Source organism: Drosophila arizonae, chromosome X (assembly GCF_054131065.1).
Source record: "Drosophila arizonae isolate 15081-1271.41 chromosome X, UAZ_ARI_1.0, whole genome shotgun sequence".
NCBI lineage: Eukaryota > Metazoa > Arthropoda > Insecta > Diptera > Drosophilidae > Drosophila > Drosophila arizonae.
In genome coordinates, this window is record NC_142927.1 from 5,203,710 (window position 1) to 5,227,709 (window position 24,000).

General features: G+C 40.1%; 3 protein-coding genes across 7 annotated transcripts; 1 reads left to right on the forward strand and 2 right to left on the reverse strand.

Annotated features, from left to right (window-relative positions):
- Positions 1–7,010: 7,010 nt before the first annotated feature.
- On the reverse strand, positions 7,011–8,504 carry LOC108618858 (microtubule-associated protein Jupiter-like). Its single transcript, XM_018015052.2, has 3 exons — positions 8,291–8,504; positions 7,797–8,231; positions 7,011–7,250 (listed from the first exon to the last, which is right to left on the reverse strand). Exons 1-3 carry the CDS (start codon positions 8,295–8,297, stop codon positions 7,120–7,122), a joined length of 573 nt encoding a protein of 190 aa, XP_017870541.1. The 5' UTR covers positions 8,298–8,504; the 3' UTR covers positions 7,011–7,119.
- Positions 8,505–16,834: 8,330 nt separating this feature from the next.
- On the forward strand, positions 16,835–21,941 carry LOC108618844 (N-acetylglucosamine-6-phosphate deacetylase). 5 transcript variants are annotated; one of them, XM_089475940.1, is made up of 5 exons: positions 16,835–17,095; positions 17,193–17,420; positions 17,855–18,123; positions 18,555–19,095; positions 19,158–21,941. In XM_089475940.1, the coding sequence occupies exons 2-5, from the start codon at positions 17,207–17,209 to the stop codon at positions 19,337–19,339; spliced, it is 1,206 nt and encodes a 401-aa protein (XP_089332066.1). In that variant the 5' UTR covers positions 16,835–17,095; positions 17,193–17,206; the 3' UTR covers positions 19,340–21,941. The 5 variants fall into 5 exon arrangements, with proteins under 5 accessions (XP_089332066.1, XP_089332065.1, XP_017870523.1 ...); XM_089475939.1 differs by having other exon boundaries at positions 16,835–17,049; XM_089475941.1 differs by lacking the exon at positions 16,835–17,095 and adding an exon at positions 17,485–17,637 and having other exon boundaries at positions 17,282–17,420.
- On the reverse strand, positions 21,445–23,962 carry Rab10 (RAS oncogene family member Rab10). Its single transcript, XM_018015050.2, has 4 exons — positions 23,499–23,962; positions 22,588–22,787; positions 22,419–22,508; positions 21,445–22,336 (listed from the first exon to the last, which is right to left on the reverse strand). Exons 1-4 carry the CDS (start codon positions 23,623–23,625, stop codon positions 22,139–22,141), a joined length of 615 nt encoding a protein of 204 aa, XP_017870539.1. The 5' UTR covers positions 23,626–23,962; the 3' UTR covers positions 21,445–22,138.
- Between the last annotated feature and the right edge of the window lie 38 nt (positions 23,963–24,000).

A 24,000-nucleotide genomic window follows, 5' to 3' on the forward strand; every position in this document is an offset into this window, starting at 1 on the left:
GAAAAACCACGCGAGCATTTGTAATGCATACGAATGCTAAATGCTCTTTCAGAGAGAGAGAGAGATAGAGAGAGAGTAAGAGGGGGATAGAAATCGATAAAAGGTAAAGCAAATTAGTTGGACAATGCTCAATCAATCAGCTCGAAAATGATATAATTCCTTAAAAATTTAGAAAGCAAACCGGTACAAAGTGAACATTGGTTTTTAAACTCAGTCAATCAATCAATCAACTAGTCAATCGATTGTCATAACTAGCAAAGAACAACCAATAAAACTGAAACTCTCTCTCTCTCTCTCTCTCTCTCTCTCTCTCTCTCTCTCTCTCTCTCTCTCTCTCTCTCTCTCTCTATTTTCATCAAACCAATAAGTCGATCACCCAGTCATATAATCACTCAGTCAAACAGTCAATGAATCCCTCAATCAATTAGTTATCATTAATTAAACAAGAACATAAATTTAATGAGCTGATGCTCCATCGGTCATCAATCAATCCATCAATGGGGGCATAAATCATTTAATCTATAAGTATAAAACGAATAAATCGAAGTCTTCCCGTCGTCAGCTTTTAAACAGTAAGTCATTCAACCAATCAAAGCTTTTTTGATCCTCAATCAATCATCATATAATCAATCAATCAACTAGCCCATATTAACTTTTAATTATAGGTAAAACACAAACAACAATAGTGGCCTGCTTGATCAATCGCTTCAATCAGTCAGCACTTCAATCAGTCGTAAGCTGTATTAATTTACTAACCGAAGCTCAAACTTGATGACAATTCGTTCAGATCTGCAGTTAGGGTATGCATGCCAATGAAAAATACTAAAAATGAAAATGAAATGCAGCAAAGGGCAAGCAGCAGCCGCAGCGAGTGAGTGACTGACTTGGCGACGGCGTCTTCGAGTCGCCAGTAGAGCAACAGAGAAAGAGAGAGAGAGAGAGAGAGAGAGAGATGAAGAGCGAGAGCGGGTAGGGGCAATGCAATTTGGTGTGTGTTTCCCAAGAAACCTTTGTTGCATTATTGCCGCAATTTGCAGAAGTGGTGACGTGAGAGCCATCAGCACACACACACACACACACACACACACACACACACACTCACACAGAGCTGGTCGGCCAGACAGCCAGCAAATAACAACTAAGTTGGCAATTTGGAGTCGCGAAAACCCACAGCCGAAGCACCAGCAAAAAAAAAAAAAAAAGGAATGTAGTTCATGCAGCTGTAGAAGATGGAAAGGAAGAAGCAGAAGCAACAGCCGCAGCAGAGTGAGGAAAATTAGTGGAGTGGGAAGGTGGGCTGAGGGACCAATGATGGTCCGTAGGAGCTGACCAGTTCATAAATAACAAAAAGGCAAAGCAACTGCAACAACAACAACAACAAAAACGGCTATAAAAAAATTCGATGAATAACACGAGTTATCGGTGCGTCACTGTTATCGATATTCTGTGAAACGCAGCAACTGTGGCAAAAAAAAAAAAACTCTAAAATATTAAAAGGCAATCAAAAATTCATTTAATAAATATGCGAACATTATATGATTTCCTTATTTTTTATCGCAATTAACAGTTATCGAAAACAACAGTTATCGAAAACAACTTGGGCGCATGAATTGTCAAGTATTCGTAAAATATGTTCAGCTATTTTAGAAAGCATTGCATTGATATGCATTAAGCAAATTTCGTCTTTGTTTTTAATGGACTTTCAGTTGACTTTATCGACTAACGTTGTTATCGATAACAGCTAAAAAAAATTTAACACTTCAAAATACGATCATTTGCAACTCAAATTTAATATATGGTTATATGTAATTTTTACTAATTAAGTATAAATATATATCGATTCAGTTTATCGTCTATCGATAACACTTCAAGAGCGTTAAGTGTTAGTGTTATCAATAAATGTTAAACTAATTTTGTATGGCTTCACCCAACTAGCATTGTTTAGACGGTCTGATTAAATTTCTTAATTTATCAAATTTTCGATAACAACAAAAAGACGAAATTACTAAAAATAAATCATATTTATGTGCGAAATCAAAAGTAAACAGAGCTTGATTAATTTGTATTTGTTTTCGTTTTTTTCGTTTGGCAACACTGGCTGCCTGCCGAGCTCGCTTGTTGTTTTTATCGATAACAGCGGCAAAGTACCAATTACAAAAATGAAAATAGAAGCCAACTTCAGTACAACAACACAATTTACCCCATTATTAGACCAAAAATAACAAAAATCAACAAAGCAAAACAAAACCAAGCAAAACAAACAAAAAACTAAATCAAAAACTAGAGTTACCAAGAAATGGCGCTGCATTGCAGGGCGGCTCCCCTTAACCCACTTTCACAAAGGGCAATTGTCGAAGTCGTCACGAACTGAGTGTCAGCAGAGCAGCTCATGTGCATTTGCATGCTCAGAGTGTACAGTGGGCACTCGCTAAAGCGGCGCGCAATTCGATAAATAAATACATTTATAGATATATCACAGAGGCGGGCATCGATAAATGTTGCATAATGGCTTCAGTTATTAGCGATAAGATTGTCTGTAATCGATAGTTTGTTTACGAAGTGCTGTCGATTCTATACATAAACTGTTGTCAACTTGCAGTAATCATGTGTTATCGATAACAGCAATATTAAAGATCTATGAGCTGTTATCGATAAATATGTTATATATGCAACTTGGACTCATGTCTATCACTATCGATAGGTATGTCATTGATAAAGCTGTTCTAAAAGATAAATAATTGTTATCGATAAAAAGCTACTTCTGTTATTGATAAATTATCCATGACATGAATCGATAACGACGATTAATATATTATGTATCAATTTGAAATGACACATATCGATATACATGCTATCGATAGACTTGTTATTCCTTGAGTTCCACAATACAAAATCAATGATCAGATAATACAAAGTTTACTGAAAAAAGGGTATCTATTAGCCGTGCATACCTCGATAAAGGCTTCGTCTTATACCTAGAGATAGATGTTTTGTAATATTCGAGCGTTCTGCATACTCAACCAGGTCCGTGTGCTCACCGTAGCAAGTTCTTCAAGTGCTCGCTACAAATTTGTAGCATACTTTTGCGGGCAGCTGGCAGCCAATTGGCAGCCGAGTGTCCAGTCGCTGGAGTCAATTGTTGCCGCTCCAAGGCAACAGCGACGGACAGATTGGGGGATAGGGCGGCGGTGGGCTTGGGGCGACGTGGGGTCGGGTAGGGTCAAGTTAACTGCAGCTGAGGCCGCAGCACTTGGACTAAGCCAGCCAAGAAGTTTTGTGAGTTGCCAAAACAAGGCCAACTTGTGACGCAAACAACAACAGCAAGCTTGAAGAAGAAGGGCAATAATATGAAATAAATTCCAATAGAGGCTGCCAGCAGGGTGGGGCCAGAGGTTGGCTACGAAGTGGGTTTTAAGGGGTAACGCTACAAATCCGTACAAATTGAATAAGAACTCAATCTTGGCTACTGTCAAAACAACTTTTCTCTGGCTGGGCTCGGGGTCGATTGGGGTAGTCCTGGCAACCGGACACCGCAGCACGAGGCGGAAAGATAAAAAAAAAAAGAGAGAAGATGAGAGGAGGCACAAGAAAAAAAAACAAACAAACACAGACAGAATGAGCAAAGGGAAGGGAGTGAGAGTGAGAGAGAGAGAGAGAGGGCAAGGGGAGCGGGGAACAGCTATATATTGAATGGAATTGAATTGAAATGGTCGGGCAATTGTTTGTGTATCATTATAGTCATCATCAATGTGCTCATCGACTCGCCAGCTGTCGCCGACCCGATGCATATATCTCTCCATCATATAGATATGGCTATAGCTATATAAATATATATTATCAATTGCTAACTCTATCTGTGTGTGTGTGTGTGTGTGTGTGTGTGTGTGTTTGTTATTTTTATGGCTGGGCAGCATGGCTTTTAAAGCCCAATACGCTGTTAGCGTCGTTTTGAGTTTTAAGTAAGCATTTTGACGGCAGACTCCTGGTCTAATTACAGGATATCTTATGGTCCATCCATTCTCAGTTAACTCTTAAAGCTAGCGACGTCTTTATATTCCAAATTTAAAAATTTAAAGCTATGTTTTCTTTAACTTAAGATTATTTTACAGGGTATGCTTTAGTTGAGCTCCGTTAGACAAACCATTTTATATTCGATATCTTGAGCTTTCTTCAACTTTTCATACTTTTAATGATTTCTATTTTAATTGAATGCAAATCTCAGCTCCCCCCATTGCTCCCTCCGCTGGTCCCACTGCAATCGTAGGGTATGTGTCTAGTCGTGCCACAGCACCTTCCCTCAAATATGTCAGCGAGCAAACATTGGGCATGAGAGGACATCTTCAGATACACGCAATGTCCATTGAATTCCAATTAACAACGTTTAGCAAAATGATTGATTGACTCTACGGCTCGAGCAAAATGCAAAGCCCAACCCAAAATTCAAGTATATATATATATATATATATACACATATGTGTGTGCGAGTGTTTATGTGTGTGAGTGTCTTAACAGCTTTAAGATAATCTATACATAATTTGCTCATATCCATACAAATCGTGAATGCTGCAATCGAATTAATTTGTAAATTAACTTTTCTAGTGTTGGAAAATTTCAGTAAACAGTGTTGACTAGAAACAAATATACATACATATTTATACTTGTTTATGTATATTAATTATATATTATGCCTTTTTTGAGATTTCAGATCACTGCAAACTGCCTTTTACAACACTGCAGTGCTGCATTAAAACTGCCAATAGTTATCGATAAATGCAAAAGTGTGACGATTGCAAATGTGAACTTTAACTTTCCCTAAAAACACTCTTAGCCACTGTATGAGTTTGTGTGTGTGTGTGTGTGTGTGTGCGTGTGTGTGTGTGTGTGTATGTGTGTGTTTTTGTGTGTGTGTGTGTGTGTGTGTGTTGTCATGTTATGTCAGGCGATCAATTGGTCTCGCTCTGGCCACGCCTACCACCAGCCGCCCCCCTCTCGCGCGGCTGTCGTCAGGGGCGGCAGCACTATTAATTATCATGTTAAAATGTAATTAATTAAAGATGTCGTCAACGCAGCCGTTGAAGCCGGCGCCCGCAACATAACTTTCAATGAAAAGTTAATAAATTACATAATTCCGTAAACGAAATTACAAACGCCATCAACGCTGACAACAACAACAACAACAACAACAAAAATGCCACCTGATAACAAATCAAACGAACATTTTTGTGCCGCCTATCGACAGGCGTCGCGACGTCGACGTCGACGTCGGCATCAGCATCGGCATTGTCACGGACGCTGATGTTGACAAGGCGCTCGCACAGTGGTACAATGTATTAGTTAGTCAGAAAGTGCTAATAATAATAAATGTTAATAAATTGATGTATTTGCTAAAAAACAAGTCTCTAGTATTTTAAATAGTTTGTTTTTAGATACGGGACAAAGGGTCTGAGGTGTCCAAAATCTGTAAATTGCGAATTCTTTCATTCTTTCTTCAATACATATATCTACGCCAAAAATTTGTGAAATTCTAGCTATAGTATTCAAATTACACTAAAAATGAATTCAAATTATCGATTATTATCGATCTAATGTCAATTTATCGAAAAAAATGTATGTAGTGGTACTGCACATGGTATACAGATGCATACATGTTAAGTTTATGTCTCTAGCTGTTGAGAGTTACGAGATATCTGTGTACATACGGAGGAGCAATGGACGAACAGATAGATGATGGTTAGACGGAGAAACGGATGGACGTACAGAGAAGGTAATTTGGACTAAGCTTTTCAATCTGAACACATGCACTGAATACATGCACTTTATGCGGTCTTAAGAAAGTCATAAAACCCCGAACCCATTGGAAATGGGTTATCATAAACATATGCAATGGATAATATGCAATATGCAACGGATAAATTAATATATAAGGCGATAATTCGAGCTCTTGATGAATCTTAGGCTACAAATAGACTTACCATAACTGAAACCTCTATTATCAGACGACATACAAATGGATACAAGTTTTTGTTTTTGTTTTTTTTTTTACTGTACAGATCTCAATTTTATTTTCCAATCATTAAAACGTTATAAGACATATATATATGTATATAGATGGATGTCATGATATACTATATATAGGAGGACGGTAAATTTGTACCTAAATATGTATCTACAAATCGATGCATACCTATTTTGTACATATATATATAGTTGTAGTATATATGTTAATATATATAGATATATATATGGGTATACATATATATGTGTATATATAAAGGTATCCAAAGATGTTGACTATGAATGTGAATAAATGTTTACTTGCATTTGATCCATTATATAGAATATATATCTATATATAAATAGCTGCTAGAATTGTGGATAAAGTGTGTCATGTCCAGTTTTGTTCTTCTTTCTGTGTAGATTCGCTTTGTGTGCTATTATGGGTTAAATCTGATATTATGGTTATTCAGTAGCTAATTCTTTCAATTGTTATCCGGTTTGTGTAAAATTCTGGTGGGTTTTGCAGTATTTGATAAAAAGTTTTTAAGTGTTCCTAAGTGTGTAGTTCTCTTCTTTCGTGGGTTCGGTTCAGTATTTATTGGTGTCTATGCAGTCTCTTGTTAAGTTTGTCCTGTTTTCTTTTCTCTTTCCTTGGCCTAGAAAGCGAAATTTAATCATTTTCTGTTTTACTCTGTTACGTTACTGTATCTTCTCTCTTTTTTTTCGTGTAAGCGATCAATCCGTGATATTCGTATAGGTATTTTCCAGTATTTCAATTTTGAGTGAGTCAGTACAGTTTTTTCTTGTCAAAAATATAAAGAATGTATATATGGGTTTGTGATTTGCAGCCTGTCGTTTCCTCGGAGATGTTTGTGTTTACTATTTTTGAATTTGTTTACCTAATGACGTGTTCCATTTGTCCATTAGCTGTTCTCTTTTTTTTGTGCTTTTCTGTATTGTATTTTGTAGTTTTTTAGTGTTAAAATCGGGCCTTGCGATAGTCATCTATATACCATCTTTAATGCGTTCGGTTGTCTTCTTTTCTTATCGCTTAAGGGTTCTCTCTTTTTCGTTATCGTTTTCAGGGTTGCAGGACTGGTCAATATGCTCCGAATATGGAGCTTACCAAAGTCCCGACGAATAACCGCCGGGCGGAACTCGACTATTCGTATTGGATGGCATCGGCTGACTATGTGGCTGTATAAAGTCAGTTGCGCCCGGCTTGTAACCCTCACCGGTAACTGGATTACCCTCTATTATCGAGCGCCATGCAAATAGATGAGAGTAATATATATATATTAGATAATGAGTGATGGGAAGATGGAAGTCAGGGAAAGAGTTTAAATGGTAGATCTTTTTCGTGCTAGACTTCCATACTAGATCTATATAACTCCCGGTAAGATGACAGGTTGGGGAAAAATGAATTGGCGGGAATGGTGAAATTATTTCCCATACTAGATCTAAATATCTCCTACATCTCAACATCTACATGCTCTAAATGTTTCCCATATATAAGCTAAATGCATGATGGTAATATGAAATGCTAGCGAAGAAGTTTGTTTTCCATACTAGATCTGTTTTAAAAGTGTTTCATATACCAGATCAGATTACCAGAGAAATTTGTATCTAAATTAAACTAAATTGAAATATGTCAAATGTATAACCTAAATATTTGCCTAACCATGATGAAAATTTTGGGCAAAGTTCATACAAGCTGTGCATTGTGTGGACTCTCGGTAAACTCTCGCACATCTGTATTCTATGATCAAAAGATATATATGTGTTTTCAGCAAACATACCTCGGTTCTTGACCTTCCTGGGCTTTAGACCACCCACGCCATCGCCATTCAGACCAGAGCCTGTAATCGGATTGCGCGAATAAAAGTTATCCTTGTTGTCGATCTTGACACACGATGGAGGTGACTGCTCCACATAGTCCCCGCAAACACCCATCGGCTCCTTCAGATCGGGCTCCGGGCCCATATTGTCCAGCGAGTACGGACGTTCGGGATTTGTGCTCGAGTCGCGACGACTTTGTGTGTAGACATCGTGTTTGTCGGACTCGACGAACTTAGCGTTGTCGGCCGGCACTGACTTAACAGCGTGGTCAGTGCATGGCCGGTCGACGTTCAACGTATCGGCCGGACGTTGCGCCTCATCGCTGGGCACGGGGGTAACAGGGCAAGCCTGATCCCGCTCGAAGGCCTGTGGTTCGCGAGCATCGGGAGCCTTATCTAATGTTAAGACTCAAATAGGTACAATTCGATCACCTTTCATCTGCACAGATACTTACTGCTCATGTTGGATAACTTTTATTTGCACACGGTAAACACTAAATATTTTCACCAAAAAAAGGAATATTCCAAACTTTTCAAAGAATTTGAATTTACAATCTGACCCGATTCACTTTTACAAAATATATAAATATATTATTTTGATTTTTTTTTACGATTTTTAGTTTTTGGTTGTGTTCAGCTCAATAACTGGACTAGGACTGACGAATATATGAATATGGGGCTGGTGCCTTGAAAAATCCGACGAATTTCAAAGCGCCGCCTACTGATAAATACACAAAAATTTTCCGATGTTAAAGTGCTTGTCAAATTTTCGGACAACCGGTTAAAGTTTGACAAGTAACGCAAAGCATTTGAGAGTAGAAAATTTAAGAAACACATATAATGAATTAAAACTAATATATATAAAACGTAAATATTCGTAATGTTTTGTTCTTTTTCAAAAAGAAATTTTTGTATAAACTTAAGTTAATACATAGAATGAAATTTGAAGCGTTTGCTCCACTGTGCACGCAGCTCAATTGATGCGACCGTTTGTATGTGTGTGTGGGTGTGTATGTGTGTGCTTTGTCATGACCCGCATAATCCGCATGTAAAACAAATTAATAAATAAATAATAAATAATAAATGTGCGTAATAATAATGACTAAAGAAATATCAGAAACAATAAATTTTATTTGAGTAGTCGCCAAAACCGCCGACAACAAATGCCAAAAACAAAGGCAACAATTATTAATGAGAGAGGGAGCGAGAGTGAGAGAGAGATGGGCGCTTTGCAAGTAGCAAGTGAAGGAAGAAGGGTAGGGGGTGAGGAGCAGTGCCAGCAGTCGGGGGCGTCTGTCTCTTGTCATAAACGTTTATAAATTTGTTGTCTGCGCGTAAATAAAATTCGCAACAATATTAAAACTGATGCAAAGGCGTAACAGAGCGATTGGGCGGCGGGTGAAAAAGCGGGCTCTTTAAAATAATTTATCGCATGCAATATTCACGCACGCACTCACACACACGCGCCGGCTTTTGCTGTTGTGCCGCTGCTTTAGAGACGCTCGCACGTTTTCACACACATTTGTAAGCAAGTCAGGCAATCGCTTGCCCAATTAAATGCGTTGAAGCACACACGCACACATACACTCTCCCTCCTCACTCACACTCTCGCTCATAACTGTTATCTCAAAAGCTAATTCTCCAAAGTCAAAACACTCGCATTTTCGCTCATAACAGTTAAATAAACAGAGACAAAACCTTGCTCACTCACACGCTTGCTGCAGCCGCGCCTCTCTGCATGCAATCGTGTCATTTAAATACATACATATATGATACACACACAGCAACAACGAGAGGAAAGAAACCAAGAGCAATAACAGGCAAAATTAAGGCACAGTGGGCGCAGTGCTTTAACATACACACATATAGCATACTTATATGTGCTTATGCAAATAAACCAAGCAAGAGAGAAAAGAGAGACAGAGTGAGAGAGAGATAATTTAATTAACTTTATTATACGTTCTTCAATCAGTCTATCGCCTTCAACGTTCACGCTTCAGTAAAGCTTTCGCGCACCCAACTCAACTGCAAAAAGATCAGAGCGCATACTTTGCATAAGCGCAAATGTCTGATCCCACCACCACCACCACAATGCAAGCAACGGTACACCGCGCTGCGCTACAGTCGGCATGCCGCGGGCATCAGGAACTTCAATTGCAGCTGTCGCTTTGTCGCTGCTGCTGCTGTTGCTGCAGCTGCAGCTGTCGCTTTTGTCGCAACGTCTCGCACTCTTGCTTCAGTTTAGCTGGCAGCTGACTGCGCTGCTTTTGTAAAATCATTTGACATGTCAACGTCGCGCAGTCGAACGTCGATCCCCTTCGCATGCCAGCACAGAAAAAAGCGAATCAGATGCGCTCGCTCACTCTAACACATACTATATAGCGACCAAACCACATAATGGTTGAGGTGTAAGCGAGAGCATTGCCCGTTTATCAAAACGGCGCCCGCATGTGTTGCTGCTGCTGCTGTTGTTGTTGCTGTTGTTGCGGTTGCCGTTATTCTTGCCCTTCCTTCTTCTAGTTATTCTCAGTTAAAGTCGTGCAAGAAAAAGCGCAAATCAGCCACAATTGCCTCTGACAGACGCAAGCTCTTTTTGCCTTTGTGCGCCAGTGTGTGTGCATTTGTGTGTGACTGCATGTGTATGTATGTGAGTGTTCAATACTTTGTAGCTATGACAGCGTGCGAGTGTGTGTGGCTTTGACATTATTTGTGCTGCGAGCTGACAGATTTTCGTTACGGCAGCATTAAATTGAATTTTGACATTTCTTTGCATATGCGAAATAGACACACATGCACACACACACGCACACACACACATGCACTGCCATTTACACATATACGCGTGTATTTTGTCACATTTAAGCTGAGCCACTGGCAAAAAGCTCTCTCTATCTCTCCATCTCTCACACTCTCTCGTTATATCCCTTGACCAACTCGCTTTATGAGTTTTAGTTTGCACTCGAGACATCAATTGGCAAACTGACTAATGAAATAACAAATTATGATTGATTCGATTAATTAAAGCTCAACAAGCTTGTATCCATTGCATCTTTAAGCTACAATATCCAAGTTTCAAATTCAATTTGAGCCTAAGCAAAATGCAGAAGAGGCAAAAATATTTTGCTTTAGTGAGCAAAATTTCAATTTTTGTTGATTAAAGAGAAAACTAATTTATGTGGGTGAGTGTGTGGGTTAGTGTTTGTGTGTATGGGTGTGTGTTTGATTAACGCCGGATCGAACAGAGTCTAACTCTGATGCCCACTGGTCATCTGGTCAGATGGAATGACCTGCCCCGCTCCGGCCCGCCTCTATTTCAATGCTGAGCACCTTGAAAATTAATTTCTCACGTTTCACGTACAATTTGTATGACCGGAAGCGTTTTCAAGCCTGAGCCGTGCCTCTCTCTCTCTCTCCCCCACTCTCTCTCACTTCATCTCTCTTGCCCTGTCTCGCTTTGGTCGGCCGCAATCCTTAGCCAATACGGCTAAGTTCCTGTCTCCTCTTCCTCATATCTCCACAACTAGCTATTCGCTAATGAAGGTTTCATATTGCTGCATCTGCTGCCCTTGTTATACCCTGTACTTGCAGCTAACCGCAGGTGGGTGTGATGTTTGATTTTGCAAACTAATATGTTTCTTGTAGCAAAACTTCTAATACATTTGACAATTAGAGGGTATTCGGTATTTTGTGATTTAAGCATTGGAAAACATTTTAAGTTGAGTTTACGTAAAACGCCTACTTGACTTTATTTTCATCTGGTTGTACTGCATATTTCCAATACAGGGTGTTTGATGGCCCATTTATTATGCATTGCGATACATTTGAAGCATATACCCCTTTGTTGTTCTCTCAGTTTTATTGCCTCTTACCAAAATAAGTACATACATATATAAATACCTCTATGATTTTGCATATATGTAGGGTATCTGCTTGTATATCACTAATGCAGTATGGCTAGAATACTTTTTTAATATAGACTAGATTGTTTGCTTTTACTCTTCATATCACTTATAGGATATCTTCTAGTCAATAATTTCATTCTCACTTTTTATACCCTGAACCCATTGAAAATGGGAAATCAGGGTATAATGGTTTTGTGAAAAAGTATGTAACGGGCAGAAGGAGGCGTGGCAGACCCCACAAAGTATATATATTCTTGATCAGCGTGACGAACTGAGTCGATATAGCCCTGTCCGTCTGTCCGTCCGTCCGTCCGTCCGTCCGTATGAGTGCGTCGATCTCAGAAGTTATAAGAGCTAGAGAGCTGAAATTTGGCATGCATACTCGTGTGTACCATACGCAGTACGAGTTTGCTTTATTTTTTCGATAAATCGTCCGATAACTTTTTTATCGAGAATAATCGAAAAATTGATTTTGTTTTTTTAGCCTAATTTGAGCATTTTTAAACCTGGAGTCTTCAAATTTGCGTTGTATATAAAGGTAATAAATACAAAGATTTTGTAATTTACAGATTTTGGATACCACGCCCCCCTCGCCCCCAATTTGTAAAAAACGCATTTCAAGTACTAGAGACTTGTGCTTTGGAATGTACATACATTTGAACATTATGATTACGTTCTGAAAGTTTCATTAAGATTGTAGGTCTACAAAAGAAATTATTCAACAAATAAATTCTCATAACATTGCCCACATTGCAACGCAGCCCAAGCGCAGTCGCTGCTTACTGCGCAGTTAGCAGAGCGCAGGCTTATGCGTGCGTGTGGATGCATGTGTATGTATGTGTGCATAAAAGAAGTGCGGAATGATTAGAGTATCAGCTTAGAGGGTTCAGGGTATCTCCTAGTCGAGCAGTCTCGACTGGAGCCTTCTTACTTGTTTTTTTTTATATTTTGTACAGCTTTTGGTTTACAGAGCATCTGTTAGCACATCAACACAACACTTGCATTCAGTTGGCCAGCTTCTTGTTGCTCTTGGCCATAGCACGTAGCCAATGAGTCCAATTCCGCATTCGGCTGCTGCCTGACCAAAGAGGCCACGCACCCAGATGCAATTGGCTAGATATGTGCGTGTGTGTGTGTATGTGTATGTGTGTGTGTAAGCACAAATACTCTTGCATGCATTGCAGTGTATTGGACAAAGCGTGTAAAGTGATATATGATACCCAACTATCAGGCCAACATGAAGGCGGGTATGCCAAGCTAAGCCCATAGATATGATCTCTTAGGAGATTATTCAAATAGATATTTCTATATATATACACATATAAATATTTCAGTGTATATGCCCAGTAACTATAGTTTCATTAGCAACATTGGCAAGACAAACGAAAGTTGTCATTATGAGAAGCGCATATAAAGGCGTTTGCATACAGTAAACGAGTTTTGAAATATATACAATAGCTATGTAATATATAATATAATTATACATAATAGATATTGCAGATAAATAACTGTTGTTGTTTTTGCTTTACAGGGTATCGCCTGGTCGTTCTGTTTGGCAGCTCGTCAGAAAGCATTCCCAACTTATTATTGTTGCGGTTTGTGCTGTGCTTCTGTTTAGTTATTACACATATTAGCTTGTGGCCAGCTTTGGCTTTGTTTGCCACAGACCAGAGACCACCTTTGTCAGTGAGAGAGAGAGAGAGGGGGAGAGAGGGAGACAGAGCGAGAGTTGTCATGCGTGTGCTTGAATTGCAGAGGATTATGGGTCTTAATTTTATGATTGCTTCTTTAATCAGAGCAACTAACTGCACGCCAATTATATCCAGACCGTGCTAATTGTTTCTCTCTCTCGCTCACTTGCTCACTCGCTCACTCACTCACGCACTCACTCGCTCTTGCTTGCTCGCTCACTCTCTTAGCAGCTAATCGATGTGCGTTATTTGCGATTAGCCGAACGAGCCAAATGAGCCACGTAGTCATAGAGCAATCGAGGGTGTGGGAATTTCTTATGTCTTGGCAATCATTTGTCTTGCTAAGAGAAAGGAGAGAGAAAGAACCTCGTACCACCCAGAACTGCCAGGGACCCAACCACGCCCACCCAGCCAGCCCCCCCTTTGTTTTGTCGGTTTTGTCGGTTTTCGCTCCGGAGCATAATGAATGCGTGCTTAGCCATAATAAAATGTAGCGGCATTTTCCAACAAGCCACAAAAACAAGGCACAAACACACACAAACACACGCACACACAGACACAGACACAGGGGTATACCTGCATACACTAAGCGAAAATAATTAGTCGAGATTGAAGCGTCAATTCGTTTGGATTGAAGAAGTTATTGACAACGTGCGAAAGGGGGGAGAGAGGGGGAGAGAGAGGGAGAGAGAGGGGGAGAAAGAGGGAGAGAGAGCGAGAGAGAAAGAGAGAGATAGATAGAGACAGAGAGAGAAAAAGATGGAGACAGACAAGGTGAAAGAGAGAGAAAGATGAGAGAGAGAGAGAGAGAGAGAGAGTCAGAGAAAGTGAAAGAAATTGACATTTATGTATGTATTATATAGGGAAAAGGCGAAGCCTATCGGCAAGCCGTGTTCATATCTTCCATCAATAAGCCTCTCTCATTCTCCCCCTTCGCACTTTATCTGTCTCCGTGCATATTTGAAGATAACATCAAATACACATAAGAAGCATTACCTCTGTTTGGCTGGTATTTACTGAACAGAAATATCTCTGTCTCTCAACTTTAATTCAGTGCTTTTCTCATTTTGTCTTTATCTGTTTATGTTCACCCGAAATATCTCTCACTCTACCTCTCACACTTTCTCTCTCTCTCTCTCTCTCTCTCTCTCTCTCTCTTACTCTCACTCCTTTCACTTTAATAATTGGTTTACTTAAACCTCTTTTTTCTCAGTGTAGCTCGCTGCATTCAAGGCTCATTCATAGGCCACCCGCAAGCTACTGCAGTTGCTGTTGCTGTTGCTGCTGTTGCTGTTGCTGCTTGTTGCCAGCAATGCAATAAAACATTTCACAATGCGAGACATCTCTGCGGACATCATGCGGCAATTGGGTTTGCAGTGCAACATGTGGCGCTCGGTTGGGATCGCACAACAGCAAAAAAAACTGAAGCAAAAATGCAACAAAAATCCAGAAATCCTATTCTCAAATCTCTCGCTCGCACTCTCACACCCTCTCTTTCTCACTCTCGCTCACTCTTTCTCTCTCTGTTGTCTAGTCATGCTTGAAAAACATGTAAATAAATAATGCGACAAACACTTTAACCAACTAAAACAACAAACAACAACAACCAGAAATACCCTGTAAATAATATATAGAAATGGCTTAGAATAAATTTAATTTAATTTGTTTCGTAAAGTATTTTCAGTTCCTCTTTGAACCATTTCAATTTGTTCACATCATCTAATTTGCAACATAAAAATTTATTTGCGATAAGGTTATGTTACTTGAATTAAGCCAACAATGAGATAAAGCTCTAGAATTTCAGTGAAATGACGTTAACTAACCAAGCTAACTTATTTGTGTTTTATAATAATCCCAAAATATATGCTTACTTTATTTTTGTGAGGTTCGGTTAGCATTTCTGTCCCAAAATCGAGAGTTAGGTTAATGTAACTATAATTAAATTGGTAATAATGATGGCTTGAGCATGTTTCAGTCGACTCATTTTAGGTTTTCTAGCGTCAATTTTAGGTTTGATTATAAAAAGTGAGGTTAGAGCACATAGCATTCACCTAAAATTAGCTTTAGCCTGCCTCGGAAATTTTTTGCAATTAAAACTTGAATGTAACGGTCTTCTTCTTCTATTTTAGATTTCGGTTTCTGTTTTTGTTTCAGGTGGAATTTTTTATATTTTAATTTAGATTTTTCTGCGTATGAAATTTTTTATCATAACTCATCAAAGTAGTTACCAATGACAACGCTTTGGCCCTTTATTTTTCCGTGCCTCCCACTCCACGCCGTTGCGGTGAACGATGGGCGGAGGGCGGGCTGTGTGGGGGCGTGGTCAGTCGCGTGGCTTAAGGGTCGAGTCAGTGGATATTTGGCTTATCGCTGGAATGAATAAAGAAAACTTGAAAGCCTTTTAGCCCAGATATGCATATACACAGCACTCTCTCGCTCTCTCTCTCTTCATCTCTTTCACTTTCTCTATATCTCTGGCTATCTATATATACACTCAAGTGCAAGAAAAAGGCAGTCATTAAGTTTATTAAGTGCCCAAATGCAGATAAACTAAATGAGTGCATGCCAAATGGCGAGGGCGAAGGCGGCTGTGGCCAAGGCAAAGGCAATTTACGCAGGCAATGCAAGTTATCAAGTATCTTTGGACCCCCTCTGGCCCGGCAAGCGTTGCGCCTATGGAAAAGTTTCAAAGTAAACGAACAAGAGTGAAGAAGAGATAACAAACAATGTGCGGCTAACGGTGGTCGGGCAAATTACCGTTGCAAGCTGCAAAAACTTCATGGCGGACTGCAAAGATTAGCGCTATCAGTTAGCAAGAGAGGGAGAGAGAGAGAGAGAGATAGAGAGACAACGTAACAGAGCGAGAGAGACGTTAGCTTAAGAGCGCGACTGAGGAGTGGATGAGAGATAAAGCGAATGAGCGCGCTTTGACCGCATTAAACACAGTTTCAAGTGTTCACTTTACGCATGCTATATTCATATATACTAACACATATACATTTATATTTAAATATAAGCGTACATATTCTTATCTGTGCAACCGCAGTAGCTGGGGGGAAACAATAACAAATAATTATATTGTTATACAGAAAAAGTGTGTTTTATAACTGATAAGCAAGCAGCAGGGTTATTCACACACTGCGCACTAAAATTAAAATTAAAAAAAATTAGAGCAACAAAGTTAATAAACCAAACATTTTAATTATTCATCGATTTTCAAATTCAAATTCAAATTTTAATTCAAATTGTTAACAGACGAATGCTAATTGCTATGCACAAATTAGCATACAATGTACTCAGACAAAAGCCAACTGCTGTAGTCAACATTTATCGGTTAAAGGCGCAGCTGTCACCAAATTGAGTGCTATGAAACCACTTGGTATGGCAGTTGCATTTTTTTTTGCTGTTTTTTTGTTCTTCTCTTTTATGTTCAGTACGCTGCGCACAGCTGTTGAAATGTGCGTTTCATATGAACAGCAGCAGAAATAGGGTTTACCCCATTTATCAGCTGTGTGCGTTAGTTGCGTACTTGCCTGGCTGGTCGACTATTTAGCCGCGCACTGCGCCAATTCGCAAAGCACTCAACATTCTGTTGCCGACAGCGACGCGGGCGTCGTGCCAGTGCGTGTTGTAGCTTTTTCTTTCGTTTTGTTGTTCCTATTCGCTTGTAAATAGAGCTACTTACTGTGTGTGTGTGGCTGAGACTATATTCCATTTATTTTTTGTTTGTTTTGTTTTCGCTTTCATTTGTTACTTGAAATTAGCCACACCTAACGCGATGTCACAGAATTGCAGCCCACAACAGTTAATTCAGTTCGTCAATTGCCGCTTGGTGCGAAATCATCAGCTGATCGTTGACGATCTGTGGGTGCGAGATGGCAAAATCATCAATCCGGAGCCAGTTTTCTACGATGAGCGGGCGACGGCGAACCAGCGCATCGACTGTGGCGGTGCGATCATCGCGCCCGGCTACATCGATTTGCAAATCAATGGTAAACAAGAGTGAAACAATTACAGCACAAGCAGCTGATTTTTCGCTTTTAATACACTGTCAAGGTCACATAACTTGCGTATATTAATCTAATCGCCGATTTGCCCCACTGTGCTGTAAGCACTAAAAAACTCGACAGTAATCAGAAAGACGAGAGGATGCATGAATAGCGATAATGGCCGAATTGCAAATCAACGGTAAACAACAAAACGAACTGTGTAAGCGCAAGTGAACGAGTGTTAGAGCAGTATAGCTAGCAAGCAAAGTTATGCATGCTGAGCCCGTTATGCACTCATTGCGCTTCTTGAAGAGTGTTAGAGCAGTGCATAGTTAGATTTTGCATGGCACATATTTAAGTGTTAGAGCAGCACAGATAGCTGCAATACATTAACCATTCACATACATGATCAACCTCTCTCCCTCTTTGTCCCGCAGGTGGCTATGGGGTTGACTTCTCCTACGACAAGGACACCATTGAGGCGGGCGTGCGCAAGGTAGCCGTCGGTCTGGTGGGCAGCGGCGTTACCTCATTCTGCCCCACACTCGTGACCTCTCCCAATGACAGCTATCATACGATATTACCGCGTATGCCGCGACGCATCGAAGGCGGCGCCGGCATTTTGGGCGTCCATGCCGAAGGACCCTTCATCAATCCACATAAGAAAGGCGCCCATCCAGCCAACTGCATTCAAACTATTGACAATGTGAGTGAATGTCCCACACATATGGGGCGAATTCTAGGAACGAAATTAACCAAAGAAACAGCAGAGCTAATTAACGGTTAAGTACGAGAGCCAGCAGCCAATCAAAATTAGGTACTCATAGTATATTCAGCAGTGCTATGGACCAATGTGCATATAGGGTACATTAGTTTTGTTAAACTATTTGAAAAATTTAAAGATCTTATCAAAAATACAATATAATTATTGGTATAATTTTTCGAAAGAGTTGCCTAATTTTATCAGATTGAAAAATCTCCTTTCCTTCTAATTAGCTAAATTTCTCTGCCTTCTTTGCTTTGTTTAAGCTTCTTTCTTCAAAGCTTATTGAAGATTCGCTCCCCCCTTTTCGCACTTCTTCCCAATACATACTACATAAACTTATCTCATCTATTCTCTCTCGTCGCTTTTTTCAGGGCATGGAGACGCTACGTTCGACGTACGGCGAGCTAGACCGCATTAAGATAATAACGCTGGCACCTGAGCAGGTGAGCGATGCGAACGTTATCGATGAGCTGGTGAGGGCGGGCATTACCGTCTCGCTGGGCCACTCGATGGCCAGCCTCAGCGATGGCGAGCGAGCCGTTCGCCATGGAGCCACTCTCATTACGCACCTGTTCAATGCGATGCTGCCCTTTCATCATCGTGATCCGGGCCTGGTCGGCCTGCTGACCTCCGATCAAATACCGCCTGGACGCATTGTCTACTTCGGCATCATTGCCGATGGGGTGCACACGCATTCGGCTGCCCTGCGCATCGCCTATCGGACGCATCCCGATGGCTTGATCTTGGTCACAGATGCGATCTCAGCCCTGGGCCTGGAGGATGGCATCCATCACATTGGCCAGCTGCCGCTGGAGGTGAAGCAGGGCCGAGCTTTCATAGCTGGCACCGATACGCTCTGTGGCAGCATAGCGCCCATGGACGAGTGTGTGCGCATCTTCCAAAAGGCAACAGGTGAGTCCGTCTCGAATAGCTTTCCCTTTCGTTCTATATTAACTGCCTCCCCCTTTGCTCAGGCTGCTCCAAGGTCTTTGCCATAGAGGCTGCCACATTGCATCCGGCGCGCTGTTTGGGCATTGAACGTGAGAAAGGAACCCTGGACTTTGGCTCGGATGCTGATTTCATAGTGCTGAACGATGATTTACAGGTGCTATCCACCTGGATAGCAGGCGAGCGGGTTTACAAATCCAGCAACTGAGCCCTGCCCACGCTACAAACATTCTCTTTGTTGTCTATTTTGCTTCTTTGCTTTTGTTTTTATACTCATTCACGAAAGTGAATCAGTATATTGGTTTTGTGCAATGTCCGTCTTGCTGTCCGTCCGTCTGTCCGTCTGTCCGTCCGTCCGTCTGTCCGTCTGTCCGTCTGTCCGTCTGTCCGTCTGTCCGTATGAACGCAATCTATTTCGGCGCTATTGAAGCTAGAGACTTGAAATTTGGAACACATACTCGTGTATATCTCCGATTTATAAAGTGTTAAAATTTTCCCGATCCGCCCACTAGGGGCGTGGCAAATCGGAAAATGCATTTTCCCATATACCAGAAATCATGTTTGTTGAAGAGCTAGAAAGCTGAAACTTGGTATGTAGGTCCGCGTTGACCACCCAAGATCACGAGCTATGGCGGATATATCTACGCCCATTGGGGGCGTGGCAAATCGGATAAAACTATATCTCCTAAAGTTATAAACCTAGAATGCTGAAATTTTGCACGTCAGCTAATGGTATGATTCTATAAAGTCTGAAGATAAATTATAAGTCTACGCCCGTTAGGGGCGTGGCAAATCGGACCTGAAGATATAGTGATTTTTAAAATTCTCCTATATTTTGGACACTATTGATGGCAGAGACCTCAAATTTTGTATATATACTCGGACTGATCACCCAAGACCAAAAAGTTTTGTCGGATATATGTCCGCCCACAGGGGGCGTGGCAAACCGCAAAAGTTTATATCTCCTAAAGTATAATAGCTAGAAGCTTCAAATTTGGATAGTTGAGTTACTGGTAGCCTCCTCTATCGATTCCCCAAAAATAATTTTTACGCGTCTTTGGGGGCGTGGCATATCGAAAAATACCCTGTAATTTTCACATTTTTTTAGGGTAAGCATTCAAACTTTGCAGTTAGGGTAACGTTATCTCTTTCTAAAAACTGACCAAAAATGAGGTGTCTACGCCCAGTTGGGGCGTGGCAAATCGGAAAAACCTGTATATTCTACAGTATTAAAACGAAACTTAACTACTAAATTGTTGATGGGATGTGAATGAGTATTCCGCAGTCGGTAACGCCCGACTGCAACGTTCTTACTTGTTTATTTTTTCACTTGTTTTATTTGGATTAGATGACGCTTTAAATTGTTCTTTAATATTTAATTATTAAATCATTTGGTGTGGACAACTACGCTAAATCCATATACATGTACAAATAATAAGTATTACGAAAAAAAAAACACATTTTATATTTATATAAATACACGCACACACGCATATGCACATTCATACATATATACAAGTATACATATGTATTTATGTGTGAATATGTGTGCATGGTTTAGGCGCTTTGGCGTAAGCTACGAAATGTTTCTCCGCCATATTTTTTTGTTTCTTTTTGCTCTGCTAGACAATTACATTTGCCAAAAAATAAATCGAAATACAGTTAATCATTACAATATGCAGGCGAATCGTTTCCCTCCTCACTTTCATACATATACTCTTTCCTAACCAATAACAAAACGGAAAGCAAGTTGCAGCTAAGCTAACTAACGGTTAAACGCAAATAAGCAGGCAGCCAATCAGAATGAAGTACTCGCAAGTATTTGTTATAGCATTACATACATGTATGTCTGTCTGTGTGTGTGTGTGTGTGTCTGGCTGGGTCTTGCAAATGTATATATGTCAAATAATTATAGTTACAGTTACATGTTACAAGTGTGCCCGACAATTTAAAAAAAAACGCGTACATAATTGTTGGCATATTTTAAGTGAATTTTTTCTTTTTTGTGGGTTTTAAGTAATTATCATATACATATACAATATCAAGTGTGTTACACTGTGTGTGTGTGTGCTTGTATGTGTGTGAGAGAGAGGGAAATAGTGTTTAAGTCGCATGTGCGTCCGTTTCAGTTCCGTCTGTTCCACTGTTCGCTAAGTAGGGCCGCATGCCACAAATGCGCGTGACATGCAAAAATGCAGTTCAATTTGTTGTTGTTCTTGTTATTGCTGCTTATCAATTTGCAGCTATCGCTGTTTCATTTTCCACTTGGTTCGGTTCGTTGTGCGTTTACAAACGTACGCTGTATTGTTGATCTTTGTTTTTTGTTTTTTTTTTTTTTTCTTTTGTTTTTTTCTTGTAAAATTACTCCAAATTACATTTATACAATATTATAAAACTTTAGGTAGGTTCTTTCTCGGTTGTAACTGCTATTAGTGTGTGTACGCGAGTGTCTATGTGTGTGTATTTGTCGCAGTTGATTGCTTGCTGTGTATAACAGTTAGCAGTATAACAATTATATACTGCTGGCGCGCCACTTTATGGGGTTATGACACTTGTTAGTTTTGCTTTAAGTTGGTTTTTTTTTTTTATTTTTTATTTTAATTAATTTACTTTTTAGCGCAGCATAGGAAATGTCATGTGTGTGGAAGCGAGACAGGATGCGCATGAGTACCAGTTCGTTTGCAGGGTTGCCACCCAGTAGAAAACGCATTTGATTTTTTTTTTTCTTTGTTGCTATTCTTGTTTTTTTTTTTTTTCTTGTTCATATAGTAATAATAAAGGAGCTATCAAAAAGTTATAAAACACACACTCATCACACACACACACATGCAATTGCACGCACACAGTTAAGAAAAGCACTAGGTTTTTGCCAAGTTTGTTATATATGTATATATATATATATTATGTGTAGGTATGTGTGTGTATGTATGTATGTATATGTATGCATGTATGTATGTAGATCACAAAACCAACCGTGAACGTTAAACTAACAGGTGTCATAACCCCATTACGCACAACATTTGCTGTAGCTCGTCGCCTTATCGCTATTGCCGCGATCGATGACAACCCTTTCGGGATTCTCGGCCGATTCGCGGCCCGATGTTTTATCTAATATGGCCTCGGCAAGTTCACAAAATGCGCGCTCAATGTTTATATTTGCTTTGGCGGATGTTTCCATGAACCGTATGCTGTGCTCCCTTGCAATCTACAGAGAGGGCGAGAGAGAGAGTGGGTGTGTGATTATGAGCGTAATTCTAAGAACTTTTGTTTATGTATGTGTAATTTACCGCTTCGCCGCGCTCTTTGCTGACAACTCGCTTGTCGGACATATCGCACTTGTTGCCCAATATCATCTTCTCCACATCCTCATTTGCGTGCTGAAACCAGCGAAAGAGAGTGAGAGAGAAAGAGGATGAGTGAATGAGATCGTTTGGGAATTCGATTGGATTTGCTTACCTCGTCTATGTTCCGTAACCATTTGACTATATTCTCGAAACTTTTCTCATTCGTTATGTCATAGACGAGCATTATGCCCATCGCGCCACGGTAATAGGATGTGGTGATTGTGTGAAATCTCTCCTGTCCGGCCGTGTCCCATATTTGTAATTTAATTTTTTTGCCCCTGAGTTCGACTGTTTTGATTTTGAAATCGATTCCTGCAAGGCAAGCAACAATAACAATCAATCAACAAATAAATAGAAATGGCGAGAGATCGTTTCGCATAGTCCAATTACAGCAATGACGTCACAAGTTGAACTGGTTTATCGTATTGAATGAACATTTGATAATAAATTTATTTAGTTGGAAGTTTGAATAATGCGTAGCCTTGTATATACATATATGTGAATCATAACACACACACACACATGCACTCAAGTATTTATATAGATATATATATATATGTATGCGTCATTATTTTTAATCCAGTTTACCAACACTGTGTACATTAAATACCACAGCAGCGCCTGACTACAGCCAACAACAACAACAGCGCGCCTAATGCAGGCATCGAATGCGATTCATCAAGTCCAAAGGCTATCGCACGTACGTACATACCAGAATATATATGTATATATGTACCTGTATATATCAATATATGCATTCTTAACTTGAGCATTCTAGGGCCGGCTGACCACGCCCAATACGCACGGACAAGTGGCCGTGTCCTTGTTGTTTTTGGGCGCCGCCTACAAAATCTACACACACATACATAAACATTGGCAATTGACGATGCCGCTCGCCAGCACACACACATACACAGCAGTTCTGCAGGTACATGCACACACAAACACACACATGCATATGTCTTCACATATATGTATGTATGTGTGAAGTTATGTTAAGTGTGGACTGCGCCATTTACTTACCTATGGTCGATATAAATGTGGATGTGAATGCATCATCCGAGAAACGGAATAGTATGCAGGTCTTTCCAACGCCGGAATCGCCAATTAGCAGAAGTTTAAAAAGTAAATCGTACGTTTTCTTTGCCATTTCACGTTACGGCACTCGCACAACACACGCACACACACACAAACGTACGCACCTACACGCACACGCACAAACACGCTCGCTCACCACACACACTCACACACACACACAGTGGCACTTGCACTCACAGGTTCTTTATAGAACAAAGCACATATACAGAGTGTAGGATTCAACAACAATTATGTCGATTGCTATTCGCCTTTGGTATGGTTTCTATTTGATGCAATTTGCGCGTTACTTAGGTGTGCAATCAAAAAAAAATGCTACAGAACTTTTATACGTTTTAAGCACTTTATTTTTCTACGCAATGCAATTGTTGCTGTTCGCTTTCAGTGTGACCGCAGCGCGAAATGAAAAAATTGCCTACAATCGGTATGA

Excerpts from the sequence above, each read along its gene's own strand:
- Rab10 (XM_018015050.2), bottom strand. The coding sequence starts at position 23,625 with ATGGCAAAGAAAACGTACGATTTACTTTTTAAACTTCTGCTAATTGGC. Across the intron at positions 22,509-22,587 it reads GGTTACGGAACATAGACGAG|CACGCAAATGAGGATGTGGA; the intron begins GTAAGCAAATCC and ends CGCTGGTTTCAG. Across the intron at positions 22,337-22,418 it reads GCAAAGAGCGCGGCGAAGCG|ATTGCAAGGGAGCACAGCAT; the intron begins GTAAATTACACA and ends CCCTCTCTGTAG.
- LOC108618844 (XM_089475940.1), top strand. The coding sequence starts at position 17,207 with ATGTCACAGAATTGCAGCCCACAACAGTTAATTCAGTTCGTCAATTGC. Across the intron at positions 17,421-17,854 it reads CATCGATTTGCAAATCAATG|GTGGCTATGGGGTTGACTTC; the intron begins GTAAACAAGAGT and ends TTTGTCCCGCAG. Across the intron at positions 18,124-18,554 it reads GCATTCAAACTATTGACAAT|GGCATGGAGACGCTACGTTC; the intron begins GTGAGTGAATGT and ends CGCTTTTTTCAG.
- LOC108618858 (XM_018015052.2), bottom strand. Across the intron at positions 7,251-7,796 it reads CAGGAAGGTCAAGAACCGAG|AGGGTAATCCAGTTACCGGT; the intron begins GTATGTTTGCTG and ends GCTCGATAATAG.